The 17,159-nt window shown below is 43.2% G+C and overlaps 1 protein-coding gene across 7 annotated transcripts in view; it reads right to left on the bottom strand.

Moving 5' to 3' along the window:
• Nucleotides 1-10,868: 10,868 nt before the first annotated feature.
• ETV6 (ETS variant transcription factor 6) overlaps nt 10,869-17,159 on the bottom strand; it is a 285,690-nt gene continuing 279,399 nt past the window's right edge. For all 7 annotated transcript variants that reach the window (XM_054526846.2, XM_024256860.3, XM_024256861.3 and 4 more), the window contains one exon: nt 10,869-15,255. In XM_054526846.2, coding sequence (XP_054382821.1) covers nt 15,150-15,255 — 106 coding nt within the window. In that variant the 3' untranslated portion in view covers nt 10,869-15,149. The remainder of the gene's footprint in view (nt 15,256-17,159) is intronic.

Here is a 17,159-nt window from a genome sequence, read left to right as displayed (position 1 = left end):
TGCTAACCTGTGCCTACTCGGTCACCAGAGAGTTTTTTTCCTCCTTAATCCCTTCACCAGACTCTCTCTTTCCAGATGGCCTCACCTGGAACCATGGACTTCCATTCTGCTATGTCTCCAGCCATTTCGTCTATGAACAAAGTGGGCTACATTCTTGTGGGTGACGGGATTCCTGAGAAAAGGACATGAAAAGGTTGGAAAGGTTTATGAAGTCACAATATAGTAGAGAGATGGGACTGGCCCAAGGTGAAATTATAACTTTGGGAAAGTGTATTTTCCATACTCTTCCATATCTTTTTCAGATATGTTTCCTTTCTTTGGTACACCACATTTCATGACATGAGTGCTCTCATAGTACCTCTTCCCTTCTTAGGAAACACCACTGGCACCCCTACCTACTTCTCAGGACTCCAAATTCCAGATCACTGCCATGTCTGACTCTTTCCTCCAATCAGACTTACTTGTCCTATGAACACTCCTTAAGAGCTCTATTCTCTGCTAACCAATTCAAGAAACATCTGTATCAAAGGCTGACAATGGTTCAAAGAGCTTCCTTTCCTAAATAATATAACAGAACACGTAAAAAGGAATCAGAGGATCTTGATTTGAAACCAAGCTTTCCTGCTTTCTATCTATGTGAACTTGACCAAGTAATTTACCCTGTCCTGAGTATCAGTTTCCTTTTTCTTAAAATGAGAGAGAAAACATTTTTAATGGGGTTGTTATGAGGTTATAGATACAGTGTAAGCAAGTACTCTTTGTAAGTTCTGTGCTAGGATAAAGGATTTTGAGGCCAATTCATTTGGAAAAAGAGACATCTAGAATGATCACTATGCTAAAGTTGCTTCTTTTTAAACTTTTTTTTCTGTTTTGTTTTTTTTTTTTTAGGAGACAGGGTCTCATTCTGTCGCCCAGGCTGGAGTGCAGTGGTGTGGTCGTAGCTCACTGCAGCCTCCACCTCTTGGGCTCAAGAAATCCTCCTGCCTCAGCCTCCTGAGTAGCAGGGACCACAGGCATGGGGCATCACATCCAGCTATTTTATTTTTTTATTTTTGTAGATACGGGGTTTCACTATATTGCCCTGGCTGGCCTCAGACTCCTAGGATCAAGCAAACCTCTCGCTTTAGTCTCCCAAAGTGCTGGGATTACAGGTGTGAGCCACTGTGCCCAGCCAATTTTTTTTTCCTTGAATAATAAAGGGGAAAGAGAAGAAAGTGTGAAGAGAGTAACTGGTAAGATTTGATGAGTGGGAAGTAAGATTTTTGGATACAAGTTCCCCTATCCGGCTATCCATCCACTTTCTGGAGAAAGGACTCACCCAGATGAATATAATGAGTCCTGTTTATTGAATGTGTATTGTGTGCCAGGCAACTTATATACAGTGTCTCTACTTTTCAAAGAAACCCTTCCAAACCCTAGAGAAGGAAATGGCTACTCAAGAATCATGGGCACTTTTTCCAAGATGGCATTGCTGTGGGTGGTAGAGCCAGGTTCCAAACTCAGCTTTGTCTGATTCCAAAGCTGGTGCTCTTTTTCCCATACCACCCTGATCTTACTTCCCTGAGAAAGCTTAATGATGCACCTCAGGAGCCTCACTCCTCCCTGGGCATCTGGATCTCCTTCAAAATGTGCTCAAAAAACAAAGAGCAAGCATGTTCCAAAGTAATCTGAAGTTGAGTAGCCTGAAGGCCTTTGGGCTAGACCTGTTAGAACTGCAATGAGGGCTGAGTGGCCTCCCAATAACTGGGTCCCCTGTGGGGCACCCAGAGGGAAAGGGAATGTGCCTTGGCAAGCTTGAGCTCATCCAATGGTTGGCACCGAAAATTATAAAGTGGGGGAGACTAAAGGAGCAGCTACATCATGACACTGCATGATTATTTTATATTGGCGTAATTCCTGCTTGACTGTTGCGTAAGCCACATCACATGTCTGAAGTGGAAGAAGCCCTTATAGCTACGTGTAGAGCTGAACTAGGTATTCCTCATGGCAAATTTCTCAGCGAGGTGGCCTGGTCCAGAAGTCCCTGAAGTGGCCACCTCTTCCCCTACTTATGTTGAATTTGAGTCCAAGTTTATACCCTTCACAGGGAAGGTCCTTAAGGTGACTTTCCCTCACACCTGGCCAGGTGCCATGTCGTCATCGGCACCGAGGCGATGTTTGAAGATAACTATGGTGATGAATCCTGGGAGCAGGGGCAGAGAATGAAGTATCTACTAGCAAGGGAGATTTATTTGATTGTTTAAAACCCTGATGACACTGAAACAGATCAAACCAAACCCCAGATTTCCTTTAAATGGAAAATCTTTGGTTTGGGAATACAGCCATCTCCATGTCCTCCTAGGTTTTCCTCAGGTAGGGAACAGGTATTAGGGGCTGTTAAGGAAAGGAAACAAAAGAGATCCAAACTGAATTGCCCAAAGCAGATTTCAAATTTCTTGGAGAATTTGCATTCATCTCCTGATTTGACTAACCAGCTCCAAGCCGATGCAAACAGCACACACAGACTTTTACTAGGAGGAAGAGGTTGAGTGGGAAAAGAGCGTGTGGATTTCTAGTCTTGGGGGAGGCTCCTCTTTGGGGAGACTGGTGGAGGAAGGATGCTCTGACTTCCCAGGTTGTGTCAAAAGGTAATTACCTTATTTTGGCCAAGGTCTTGACTGAGGGCTACACATCGCTTGAAGAGGTGAAGTGGCAATTCAGTTGATTAGAAACAAAAGGTCTAAGATACCTCGGCAATTGTCATTGGGTGATTTTCCCATTCATAATTTTACAGAATTGGAAGACAGAAAATTAGTGCTGGAAGGGCAGTATGGATGTGGGTTGCAGGGAGGATTTAGCAGGCAGGAAATAGGGAAGGGAACTATCATGTATGGGTTAGGATTGTTACCCATTTTCATCATTGAATTATTTCCATGGTGCTTTGAGGAAAATAATTCTACAAGAAACCGAGGCTCCAACCTTAGGTGAGTTGCCTGAGATAGTGGTTAGGTGGGACACAGTGTGGCTGCTGTTCTTCCTGTTGCAAAAGAGGATATTCTCAACCTGGTCATGTGTACCTTTTCCTTTTCTAGCAAAAGGCCGGGCGCGGTGGCTCATGTCTGTAATTCTAGAACTTTGGGAGGCTGAGGCGGGCTGATCTCCTGAGTTCAGGAGTTTGAGACCAGGCGGGTTAACATGATGAAACCCCGTCTGTACTAAAAATAAAAAAATTAGCCAGACGTGGTGGTGGGTGCCTGTAATCCCAGCTACTTGGGCGGCTGAGGCAGGAGAATCGCTTGAAACTGGGAGGCGGAGGTTGCAGTGAACCAAGACTGCCATTGCACTCCAACCTGGGCAACAAGAGTGAAACTCTGTCTCAAAAAAAAAAAAAAAAAAAAAAAAAGCAAGAGTCCAGCAGGGAGCAAGATGGTTGGGAGATTCTCTCACAGCTTGATCCCCTGGTTCCTCAAATGGCAAGACTTCTAGGGCCTAGTGATGTGGCTCTTCCACATTCAGGGCTCCTTTTTGAAGTGGTGTTCAAATTTCCTAGCCCCAAAACTGAACCCAAATAATATTGTTTTGTGCCTAGGGTAGCTGAGTCAGGACTTTCTTAAAAAGAAAGAGAAAACAAAATCAAAGAGTTTGGCATACTGATTTTAAATAGAACGAAACCTACACATTTCCTAAAGCTATTGAACTGGAACAAAATCAGATCAAAATATTCTCCGTAAACCTGATTCAAGCCAATATTTCCCTTGGGTTGAGTCCATTGCCACAAATAAATATCACTGAGTGCTCAGGTGCTCTTCGAGACTGAGAATGTGGCCCCATGAAGGGAGGTGCAGTGAGGATGCCAGGCGGGGGCCCAGGCTCAGACAACCCCAGGGTGTGGGAGGACTCGGGGTAGCCCCTCATCCCGCTGGGCCTCTGACCCTTCATCTGTAAAGTGAGGGGGTTGTAGTCCTTCCATGATGTTCAAACTGAAACAAAACAAAACAAAAACCATGGAAACCTTTTTATGAGAAGGTGTCTTTTGGTGGAATCCCAATCTGTAGAAATGATAAAAGCAGAGCTGCTCTGAGTGAAGCAGTGGTTGGTGGCTCAGTAGATCCAGACTAAATTATAGAAGTCATAGCAGTTAATATGGAATGTGCTGTGCACTTTTCTAAGCACTTTCTCTGTAATACCTCCTTTAATCCCCACAACCTTCCTTCTGAGGTGGGCACTATCATTATCATCATCCCAATTTTGCATTTGAGGAAACTGAGGCACAGTGTGGTTAAGTTCATGGCCTGAGGTCACATAGCTAGTGACAGCAGGTGTGAGACTTGGATCCGGGCACTCTGACTGCAGACTGCACCTGTGTAAGTGTCCTGTGCTGTTGCTCTCAGGCCAGCCAGCCAGCTGTGTTGGGCACCAGCCTATGTCAGGGACACTAAATCAGAAGGGAATAAAGCAGAAATTTAGTACCAATGAGCTTCTAGTCTCTGTCTAGAATTCCTGATGTAACTGGCAAAATGAAATTTACACATTGACGTTCAGACATTGTCCATCAGACAGAATTCTCAGGTGGACAAAACCAACATCCTTTCTAGTACTGCCCTATCTCTGATGACAGCTTTGCTTCCCACATAGCAAAGCACGTGCTGAGACTGCAGACTGTTCCCCTGGCCCTGAGACCATGCCTCAAAATGTTTTCCCTACAGTTGCAACAGGCTAAAGTTCTGAGACAAAATGATTGACTGTATAATGCTATTTATCAGGAATGAGTGATTTATTTTATTATCTAATTTTAGAAGTCTTTCATACACTTCCCAAGAGGCTGCCTAGTTCAGATATTCATAAAACGAAAGAGAAGAGGGAATATGAACTACAGAACAGTGAAAAATGTTTTACCAACATGACAGACAGAGGAAATCATTTTAAAACACATTTTGAAGATGTTTTGCATTATAGTAGACATGGAATATATCTCCATCTTTTATACATGACTGTTATGAATGGAAAGATACTATCTTTTGAGATAGTTTAGATAAAGTAAAAATGTGATGATATTTTCAGTGCATATAATACATTTCTTATTTTGTACATAAAAGTCTCATTTTTTGTTGTTGTGGTTGAGACAAGGTCTCGCTCTGTCACCCAGGCTGAAGTGCAGTGATGCAATCTCGGCTCACTGCAACCTCTGCCTCCCAGGTTCAGGCCGTTCTCGTGCCTCAGCCTCCTAAATAGCTGGGACTACAGGCATGCACCACTGTGTCCAGCTAATTTTTGTATTTTTAGGACAGATGGGGTTTCTCTATGTTGGCCAGGCTGGTCTCAAACTCCTAACTTGTGATCCACCTGCCTTGGCCTTCCAATGTGCTGGGATTACAGGCATGAGCCACCACACCTGGCTAAAAGTCTCATCATTTTTGTTAGTAAAAAATAATTTGCTCTTTACCCCAACTAAATAGATGTTAATTTCATAGTTGAAGAAGAATAGCCCACAGGTGTGTTAAACCATCTCCCTGCTTGGTGGTCCCATAGTCTGATGTCAGTTGGGTCCTTCTCAGGCTCCCAGCTTCATTCTTGAGGCATTTCCCCCCCATTACTCCTTATCCCCTTTGGGAAGCCTTGGGGCCACACATAACACAACCAAGCACCTACTGATTCAGATGGCCTTTATGTTGCTGTGTAGCTTTAAGAATCTATGACTTGGAGTCTCAGAATCAAATGGTCTTCCAATATCCTAGGCTACCAGTTCAAATTAGGGCCGCTGTCTATACAACTGCCTGGAGCCATCTGATGCTGGCAGGGGGTGGCCATCAAGGGCTGTGTGTTTCTGGGATTCCTTTTGGGGTGTCCATGGTTTAAAGTATTTCTGAGAGAGCCGTGGTTTACTCAGACTTCCTGGACTCTTGAGAGGCCTAGCCCTGGGGAGGTTGGTTGATGAACAGAATGTAATTGATTTCTTGCTGTCATAATTTCTCTTAATGTTTCATTTTTATTAGTATATTATATTAGTGTTTTTTCTATAATTCCTTTATTTGAGTCCTATGTGCAGCTCCTGAAGACAGTCCCACTTACCATGTAACCAGCATGAATTGATTTATGTAGATAGTTCTCTTTTTCTTTTTTTTTTTTTGTATTAACAGCTTTTTTGAAATAAAATTATGTACCTTAAAACACATTCTTTATAAGGGTACAGTTCAATAAGTTCTAGTAAATGTATAGATTTATGCAACCATCATGACTATCCAATTTTAGAACATTTCCATTATCTCCAAAAGTTCCCTCTTGCTTGTTTCCATTCAATCCCCACTCCCACCTCCATCCCCAGGTAAACACTCATCTCCTCCTGTCTTTATAGATTTGCCTTTACTGGAAATTTTATATAACTGCATATGTTTTTGAGTTTCATTCATGTTATTGCATGTATCAATGGTTTGTTTCCTTTTTGTTGCTAAATAGTATTCCATTGCCTGGATCTACCACATTTTATTTATCTATTCACCAGTTGATGGATGTGTGGATTGTTTCTGGTTTTTGTCTTTTTTTTTTTGAGACAGAGTCTCGCTCTCTGGCCTAGGCTGGAGTGCAGTGGCATGATCTCGGCTCACTGCAACTTCCACCTCCCTGTTCAAGTGATTCTCCTGCCTCAGCCTCCGGAGTAGCTGGGATTACAGGTGTGAGCCACTGCGCCTGACCTTTTTTTTTTCTTTTTTTCCTGAGACAGGGTCTTCCTCTGTCACCCAGGCTGGAGTGTAGTGGTGTGATCACTTCTCACTGGAGCCTCAATCTCCTGGGCTCAAGCAATCCTCCCACCTCAGCTTCCCAAGTAGCTGGGACCACAGGTGTGTGCCAACACACCCCGCTAATTTTTAAATTTTTTTGTAGAGATGGGGTTTCACCATTTTGCCCACGCTGGTCTTGAACTTCTAAGCTTAAATGATCATCCCACCTCAGCCTCTCGAAGTGATAGGATTACAGACGTGATCTATTATGAATAATGCTGCTGGGCCAGGTGCAGTGGCGCACACCTGTAATCCCAGCACTTCGGGAAGCTGAGGCAGGTGGATCACTTGAGCCCAGGAGTTCAAGACCAGCCTAGGCAACATAGCGAGACCGTTTCTACAAAAAATAAAAAAAAGTTAGCCAGCGTGTGGCACACACCTGTAGTCCCAGCTACTCAGGGGGCTGAGATGGGAGGATCCCTTGAGCCCAGAAGTTTCAGGCTGCAGTGAGCTGTGATTGCATCAGTGCATTCCAGCCTGGGCAGCAGAGTGAGACCTCATCTCAAAATAAAGTAAAATAATGCTGCTATAAATATTTGTGTATAAGTCTTTGTGTGGACATGGTTTCATTTCTTTGAGAAGATACTTCAGAGTGAAATTTTTTGGATATGACAAATTTATGCTTAACTTTTTAAGAAGCTGCCAAACTGTTGTCCAAAGTGGCTGTGCCATTTTATATCCCCACCAGCAATGTATGAGGGTTCCAGCTTTTCCACCTCTTAGCCAACGCTTGGTATTGACAGTCTTTAATATAGCCTTTTGTGGATGAGTTGTGTTATCTCACTGTGGTTTTAATTTACCTTTCCTTGGTGACTAATAATGTTGAGCATCTTTATGTGTGCTTAACAACCATTTCTATAAATTCTTTGGTGAAATGTCTGTTTAAATCTTTTGACCATTTTAAAATCGGGTTATTCATCTTATTGAGTTGTGGAAAGTTTATCCTGGATACAAGTTCTTTATCAAGTGACTTGCAAATATTTTCTCCCAGTCTGTAACTTATCTTTTCACTTTCTGAATATGGTGTGTTTTGAGGAGCAAGTTTTAATTTTGATGGAGTCCGATTTATCCATTTTTTTCTTTTATGGATTTTTTGGTGTCATATTCAAGAAATCTTTGCCTAAATTAAGGTCACAAAGAGTTTCTCTGACTTCATTCCCATTTAAAACACTTATTAACATATACCTTGTGCCAGCCCCATGCAAGCGGCTGGTAGTAAAAATGTGCATAAAATACTCTACCTTTAGAGAACTTTAGTAGGGGACAGAGGCACATGAGCAATTCACTGCATGGAGGTATTTAGTTGCTTTTATAGAAGTGCTTGCAGCTGGGGCACCGAGATAGCACTTAGCTCTTCCAGAGGCATTGGAGGAAGCAAAGGTCAATTCAGGTGGATGGTCTGATATGTGATCTCATGACCAAAATTCTGGTTGAGGGAAAAGGCATGAACATCTCAGAGGACTCCAGGGGGCCATTGCTAAGAGGGTGTGGGGAGAGGAAATAGACTTCTATTGTCTCAGAAGAGATTAAGCAGATGTTCCTCAGTGGTTTTTACTAACAGAAATCTATCATCTTAATCTGGCAGAGACTGAAGGCCTTAATTAAAAAAAATAAAAAAAACAGTGAATCTAACAAACAGGAAGTACTAACAAACAAAAGTACTAACAAACAGGATTATCTGATTTAAATGTCAATATCTTGGCCTGTTTGGATGGAAGATCTGCCCATCCATCCTATCTATGCCATTTAGAACATCAAGAATGGCATTGTTAGTGTTCTGTCTGCTTTCAGTGACCAAGACTGGTCTTTCTAGAGGCTGAGAGGCAGTGATGCTTGGAATTCTCGTTGCTTCCCATAAGAATGATGACCATGAGGCATCTGGTTATGAATGTCTGTATGAAGGTCCAGTACATGAATAGCTGTTCCTTCACTTGGTGAAGAGGCTTTTGATCATGTTGTTTACTCTTGATGCTGCCCTGAAAGGGAACAAGCAAACTTCTCACAGAGCAGGACTGGGCCCAGGGACCATTCTAGGGAGGAATTAGCAGAGGAAAACAACAAAGAGAGGGGTTCGGTCAGTTTTGCATTACAGTCAGCATTTCAGGGTCTGAAAGGAGACTGTCCTCTCACTACTCAAAGTGTGGTCCCTGGACCAGCACCATCAGCACTACCTGGAGCTTTTCAGACGTGCAGAACATCGGCCAGGTGCGGTGGCTCATGCCTGTAATCCCAACACTTTAGGAGGCCGAGGCGGGCAGATCACGAGGCCAGGAGATCGAGACCATCCTGGCTAATACGGTGAAACCCCGTCTCTATTAAAAATACAAAAAATTAGCCAGGCGTGGTGGCAGGCACCTGTAGTCCCAGCTTCTCGGGAGGCTGAGGCAGAGAATTGCTTGAACCCGGGAGGCCGAGCTTGCAGTGAGCTGAGATCGTGCCACTGCACTCCAGCCTGGGTGATAAGAGTGAGACTCCGTCTCAAAAAAAAAAAAAAAAAAAAAAAAAGTGCAGAATCTCAAGCCCTACCCAGAGAGTAGAGTAGAAGAACAGATCTTCCGTCCAGACTTCCCAAGATTCTACTGAAGCAAAATCTGCCTTTTTTCCTGAGATCTGATGATTCATAAGCACTTTCAGGTTTGAGAGGCACTGGTCTAGCCCAGTGGTTCTAGAGTCCTCTGCAAATGCCCTGGCTAAATGCTCATCCAGGCTCTGTTTAATAATTCCAGGGACAGACAGCCAAGGTCAGTTAGCAGATGAGAATGATCCTTTTATTTTTCTTTTTAGATCAGGCTGGTTAGGCAGATAAGTGGGCATAAGTGGATAAATTGCTGTGCTCTAATTTGCAAGGGCAGGTCAGCTGTTAGAGTTACCCTTTAAAACAGCTCATCTTTACAGCAAACTGATTGCTTAAAAGGTTTGGAGAAAACAAGATGATGACTTTAGTATGTGATTCTATGTCCACTTAGCCTCATTCCACAGTATATCTACCATTAGGAAAATGCAGCGTTATTGTGTGTGAGTACTATTAATGCAAATTAGTTGTCATCAATTATTTTGAGTTTATTGTTTAAATTGCTACAAGCTCTCTTTCATACTAAGATGAAGAAATTGGTAGCAGTGACTCTCAAACTTTAGTGTGCCTCAGAATCACCCAGAGTGCTTGTTAAAATATACTGCTGGGCCCCAGCTCCAAGGTTTCTGATTCAGTTTATGGGCTGGGAACTGATAATTTGCATTTCTAGCAGTTCTCTAATGCTGCATTATAGAAATAGTAGCTTCGAATGCATTTTTAGCAGCACAAAAAAATATCTAGACCCTTATTTGATACTGTGCCCTGATCATACAGAATATAGGGCCAAATTTCAGCAATCATTCTCAGGGGATACAGAGTAACTGGGTTAACCTAAATACAAAAGTAAACTAACAACATTTTCTGAGACTGTTGATTTCTTAGACATTTTGAACCTACATCCACTTTGCTCAACAGCAATACATTTGCTTCGTTTTCCATTCTTCCCCTTGTTTCCACCCACCTCTGATGGAAGATAGTTCTGGTTAAGTGCAGAATGTTTGATCTTGAGCTCCCAAGTGCCCACTGGTTGGTGGGTGGCTCTGTTGGTCAGGTTGGCTGGGACATTCTGAGCATGTGGGCTGGCTCTGAGCTGTGTGATGACCTTCTAGGTCATTACAGTCCTGTATTTAGTCATAGGATCTATCCCAGCCCTTACGCCTTCATCACCTTGTAGGCTCAGACCTCTGATCTCAGCAGATTTAAGGGGCAATTCTATTGTGTGAGGACCTGGCATTGCTAAGTTCTCAGTGAGCTAATAAACCTTCACCACAGCATGGGACCCAAGCATCTCTGATTGGGGTTCCTCTTGGTAATTTTTCCACCTGTGGCAGCTGCTCAGCTTGGAATGGTTCACTCTGACCTTTCCGGTGCCACTTGTCTAAAGATTGCCTGCAGACTGCCCTGCAGTGGAGACTTCCTGCCAGAGAAAAACCATGATTGCCCTTTATACCATAATTGAGTGGAGACAGGATTTACCTCATCGGAGCACCTTGTCTGACTCCATTTCATATTATTAAAAACAGAGACTCTGGACTTCATGGTTTTTTTTTTATAAAAAATTTATTGAGATGATGTAATTATAGGCTTTTCTTTAAAAATTATTTGCAACTCACTGGCCCTGAGAAAAGGCATTTTTTTGTTTTTTTTTCTTTTTTGTTACATTCATTTGATTCAGTCCCTTATAAACCCCACACCTCATAAACAAGAGATTAGAAACTAAACAAAAAGGGGGGCGGGGAAGGAAATTCTAGATTCATTCTGGTTTGCAGGTGGTTGCAGTCACAAAGAGAAATCATCAAGAATGTTCACTTGGCATGTGTGAAAGATTCAGGGGATCTGCAGCTGTTTAGTGTTGATGCAGTTGGGTCAAAAGAGTATCAGGTTAGTCTTCTGTGGGTTTTAGGCAGGGATTATCGTGCCCCCCTCCCCCTCCTTGTGTCACAGCCTTTATTTCTACTCTGAAGAGGAGCAGGAGAGAGTGAACAGCCTCTAACTAGCACCAAATGCTTGGGCAAAGAAAACTGCCCTTTTCTTGGTGTGTTTTCCCAAATCTTTTATCTTCAGTTTCCTGGGTGGGAATGGGCCAGACAGGGTGAGCCCAGGCTGGATCCTGAGCCTAATTCCATTCTTGGCATGCTGTCTGCTCCTAGGGCAAGTCACTTCACCTCCCTGACACCCAGGTTTCTTTTTTGCAAAAGGGAGTTCCTATTTCAAAAATGTATTCAGACTTGGAGCCTAGGCAGTGAAAGGTGGGAATGTGGTTACTTCATCATTTCGGTAAATTGTCACAGCCATTTGAATTTCAGCTAAAGCGACATTCTCATTTGGACAAGAGATCAGTATCAAAAGACATTGGATCAGAGGGTTCCAAACATACTGTTGAAAGGAGAAAATCCATTGGTCTGTTATTCCTCTTTTTCTGTGGGGACGCCCTCATCTCCCCAAAGGATTTGGAACATTGGTGATGCCACCTTAAGCAAGACCAAGTCGCCCTGGGTCAAGATCTTAGAGTTCATGTTACCTTCAACATAGCCAGTCTAGCCAATTACCAGCGCTTTCTTCTGATACAGAGGAGACGGCCTGGCTAGCTTGAGATGTAGGAACGAGAACTTCAAGACCCAAGTGAGAGTGCACATCCATCACATGGCAGGGCTCCTTTGCATTTTCCTCTCCTGACTTCAGATTTGTCTTCTGACAACACCCCCAGTACTTAGTGTTGAAATGAGTCACGCTGGGTGGATCAGGCAGGTACAATATAAACTCTGAAAGCAGGGATTATGGCTGATTGAGCTTTGGGTCCCTTACAGTGTCCAGCAGGTGCTTCAAGGTTTGCTAATTGAATCTGAAATCTTTAGGGTCTGCAGGGTGTAAACACTGTATCCAGGTGCTGGCACTACCCGGGTTTTCTCATAAAGAACAAATGAAGAGGACATTTGCAGTTAGGGGAATTACGAAATCCTTATTGGTAGTACAGATTGATATCCCTTATCTGAAATGTTTGGGACCAGAAGTGTTCTGGGTCTCGGATTTTTAAATTTTTTTTTGTATCCTGGAATATTTGTATATGTATATAAAATGAGAGATCTTGGGGATGGACACAAAGTCTAAACACAAAATTCATTTATGGCTCATATACTTTATACACATAGCCTTAAGGTAATTTTATGATATTTGAAATAATTTTCTATATAAAACAGTTTGTGTAGATTGAACCATAAGAAAGCAAAGGTGTTAGGTGTGGAATTTTCCACTCATGGTGTCATAGCTTTCAGGAAGTTTTGGATTTTGGGGCATTTGGGAGTTTTAACTGTTCACATTAGGGATGCTCAACCTGTATCTGAATGGGAAATAAAGACTATATTGGAATGAGCGCCTTCTATTTCTTCTTCAAGTGGCTGAAGGTATCATCCTAAGTCTAACATACTCTTCTGGGATATTGCTTGAAATATAGAAATGCTTGGGGCAAAAGGGAATTTCCCTCCATAATTCAACTGTTAAGATTCTTTGAACAGTAAGAGACTGAGTTCTTGCACTTGGGTGAAGAGGCCAGACTGAGAGGCTCTAATCCTAGCAACATCATGCCCTGGTCTCTGATTTCATATTCATACAGAGGGATGCAATAAAAATCCCTTTCTCTCCATTCTTAGAATCAGTGGCTTTCACAATACATCAGGTATTTAATCTCTGCATTTGAGATAGAATACCAGTCATCTTAGAGGCTGAAATAGGGATCACCATGTCCTACTGAATGGTCTCAAAAGACACCTGCAGTGTGCTGAGATCTGGCAGAATCTCATCAACATTCAAGCAGACTGAGACCCACTCGCCTCACATAGAAGGTCCCTGACCTCCTGGAAGGTCGAATGGTGGGGCACCTGTGACAGTAGGAGTGGGCTGGCTATGCCCGTGTGTCTACCTGTGCTCTGATAAGAGGCAGGGACAGAGCAAGGCTGAAGAGAGCCTTGATCAGCTCCTCAATTCCAGTGTCCTTGAACCATAGTCCATCTGTTTGCACCCTAGGTTGGTGTCCTTGTCAGTAAGGCCGAGGGAAGATTCCTCTTGCTTGTGTGACCCAAACTCTACTGTCTGACTCAACTCAGAAAAGGCTGGGGAGAAGCCCAGGGGTCTGGTAACTTCACCTGGGAGCTGCTGATGAGGGCACATATGTATCCTGGAGGAGCTGTGAGTTTCTCCCCCAACTGAGTGGAGAAAACAGAAGGGAACAAGGAGGGGGTGCTTTGTAAGGCAGGTGTAATCTGGATTAAAAGAAACTGTACTCCAAATATTGGATTTCTGAGACCTATATTGGAAGAGTCAATTTAGAGTGCTAGAAAAGGAAAAAAAAAAAAATCTAAAACAGCTTTCTAAAAATATCTGTTATCATCAAAAATACTAAGAAGTGGCACTACCCTCATTTTACAAGATACCATCAATCTTATTTTGAGGTGAAAGAGCCACAAATGGGTCCTTTCTGAGACACAGCTATGAAAGAAAGAATGTATCCGAGGAATTTCCTGTCTGCCCAGGCTGGGCAAACAGTGATTGCAACTGAGACTGCCCTCTGGGATCCTCTGTCTCCAAAGCTCTGTGTCCAGTGGAGACCAGGAAACTTTAAAAAAGGTTAGGAATTGAAAAAAAAAAAAAAAAAAAAAAATTCAGGCGAGGGCATGAAACTGACCACAAGATGGCCTTTGGAGTGGAGCAGAGAGGAGCTTTTCTTTCTCACTAGCCTCTGTTACCTGCTTTGGAAAAATAAATCCCCACTGCAGAATATTTTTGCCCAGTTTCTGGACTGCTGGGTCTGTGTGGTCTTTTCATATTTTCCACTTTGCAGTGCTCCCCAAGCTAATCCCAAGCTGCCGAGGCCTTCCAAGTAACTTGGACAGCCTTCCATCCTTATCTTATGCCTTAGACCCATGGTTCTCACAGCCATCTCAGGGGCGGCTCTCTGGACTAGCATGTATCCGTCTGCAGCACAGCAGCATCTGTGATGATTTTGGCCTCCCTCAGATGGGTAGCCCAATGCTGGGATGTGGGTTTGATTCTGTGCTGCCGGCCATAAAGCAGCCGGGTCAGTGATTCTGTTTAGGTGCCAGCAATCCCCAAGACTCTCCAAGAGGCTGAACGCTGTCAGAAGGCATCTGAATCTCAACAGTAGGCAGGGCGGGAGGACAGAGGGGACCAAGGGAAGAACAGAGCAAGAGAGAGAAAAAGAGAGCTCTCCTTTTCATTTTATCTTTTTTAAAAGCATTTTTTTTTTTTTTCAGCCAAGACCCAACAGTAACAGGAACAAACCTGATCCACGTGGCAGGAAAAAGAGGAACCGGAACCCCTCTGCAAGTATTCTCTCTCCTGACCAGCTGGGCTTGCCGCACTTTGTGAGATTTGCAAAAAATAGATATATAATAGATATATATTTCCATAGGAAAACAACATATGTCTTCCCCTAGATGAACGATGAAGAGTCAAACTGCATGTTCTTAAAACAAAAACAAAAACAAAAACAAAAACACCATGAAACTAACAACGGTGGAAGGGTGAGGGTGAGGAATTACAGATGGAGAGATTCCAAATCAGAAGGAAACGTGACATGCGAGTCCCAGGCTCATGCCCTCCGCCAGAATTCCAGCCCCGCCTGTGCTGGGTAGTTTGTCTAAGGTGCTCCAGGGTCCCTCTTGGTCTGCAAGAGAAGTGTCCCTGCCATTTCTGGGTCGCTTCCTTTTCCACTCTCCTCAGCCCGCCTGCTCCGTCACACCTCCAGCAATCCTGGTGGGCAGGGGTTCCCTGGGCTGCTGGCCCGCTGAGGTGGACTGTTGGTTCCTTCAGCATTCATCTTCTTGGTATATTTGTTCATCCAGCTCCTGGGACTCTAGGTGCTCCAGACGGTCTGTTCGGCCACTCATGATTTCATCTGGGGTTTTCATAAACCTTTGGAAGAAGAAGTGGAGGAGGTAAGAGATTCCATTTTCCTAAAGCCGTCTTCACTCTGAACTCTAGCCTGTATATAAAGAAAGGCTCCATCATCTTATACAGCTGGAGAGTTACTGAACCCCGAGATTAATGCTAACTTAGTGCAAATGAGGAAAAGGTACTCCTTTCTCTGACTGTCTAAAAAGTGGCAAAATGCTTATTTAAAAAGACTGGGGCCAGACATGGTAGCTCATGCATATAATCCTAGTGCTTTGGGAGGCCAAGTTGGGAAGATAACTTGAACCTAGGAGTTTGAGACCAGCTTGGGCAACATAGCGAGACCCCACCTCTACCAAAAAAAAAAAAAAAAAAAAAAAAAATCTGGGTATGGTGGTGTGCACCTGTAGTCCTAGCTACTTGGGAGGCTGAGGTGAGAGAATCCGTTAAGCTCAGGAGGTTAAGGCTGCAGTGAGCTATGATCATGCCACTGCACTCTAACTTGGGTGACAAAGTGAAATCCTAATTATTGAAAAAAAAAAAAAGAAGTCTAGGATGTCTGTGATGTAGTGAGCACCCTTTGGGATCATGTGGTGCGTTAATGCATGACCATACGAGAAAGCCTTGGTCCAGACCATGTATATATGTTTCTTTCTTTTACAGAATTAGATTTTACAGACTCATGAGAGCTGTATATCCACTTCCATTCCAGACTGTGAGCCCAGGAAATAGTATTCAAAACTTAAATTTCAAAGGATATAGTTAAATGTTAAGTGAAAAATGCTGACAATAGGACAACTTAGTGGAGCTTCTGGAAAATTAGAAGGGCAAAAAAAAAAAAAAAAAGAGAGAATCTTTTACAATGTTATCACTGATTCACCCAAAATGCCAGCAATGAACCCTCTTTAGTCTGTCTACCTTTGCAACTGGGGTGTACAGCAAGCCTCATCTTCCTGTTCAATGGGTTAAACTGGAAGTGACATCAATGACATGTTTTGACCATAATTTACTTGGCTCAGGAAGGCAGCCTGGTTGCAGATGTTCCGCCTACACCGTAGGAGCACCCTTTCCAGTCCCCTTCTGTGCCTACACACCTTTCCCTCCCCCTATACTCTGCCCTGCGCCACTATCTTAGAACTTACATTTTCTCTCATTCCTCCACATGCAAAAGCCTAAAATGACGACTCATCAAGTCAAGGGTACATCCTTTGCTCTGCTCATCTGGTCCTTCTACCATCTTTATCTAGGAAGCTCTTATTTTCCACTGTTCACCAGTATGAACCCAATGCAGTCTAGTGGTCTTGGCTCTTGTATAAATCATGGCGCATGCTCTCCTACGTATCTTTAGCTTTTCCCTTATCTGGAGCCCTCCTGACTCTTCTCACGAGTTGAGTCCTACTCATTCTTTGTGTTCTGTCTCCTCATCAAAGAGCTGCTTAATGGCACTAGTCCATGATTTCAACACTTAAACATCCATCTTCTTCAACACTCAAACATCTTGTAAAGAGTATCTATAATTCAACACCTCACTTGATTACATACTAGGTCTTATACCAAGAAACCTTCATTTTGTGGCAAGCCTGGCTTCTAACATTCATTTCCTCAAAATGGAGTAATCTCTCCCTCACTAATAGCACTATTCCTTTCTCTTACTGAAAATCTTTTATTGGAAGCCTATCAATCTTCTGGCTACTACTGCTTTTCCTGCTCATTACTGGCAAACTTTTCCAGCAGTATGATCTGTAGCATCTGCAGTCTTTCTCCTCTTCTATCCCCTAACTGAAATTTCTCCCTCCACATCCGAAGTCAATAAAGAGCCCCTCTAAGCCAACTCTACAGATGTCCTATGCTTGGCCCCCCCAAACCACCCCTTTCTTCTTTTGATGACTTTCCCATATTAAGCTTCTGATATTCCACACCAGGCT

This window comes from Pongo abelii, chromosome 10 (genome assembly GCF_028885655.2).
Source record: "Pongo abelii isolate AG06213 chromosome 10, NHGRI_mPonAbe1-v2.0_pri, whole genome shotgun sequence".
In the NCBI taxonomy this organism is placed as follows: domain Eukaryota; kingdom Metazoa; phylum Chordata; class Mammalia; order Primates; family Hominidae; genus Pongo; species Pongo abelii.
This window is presented reverse-complemented; position numbering and strand designations above follow the sequence as displayed.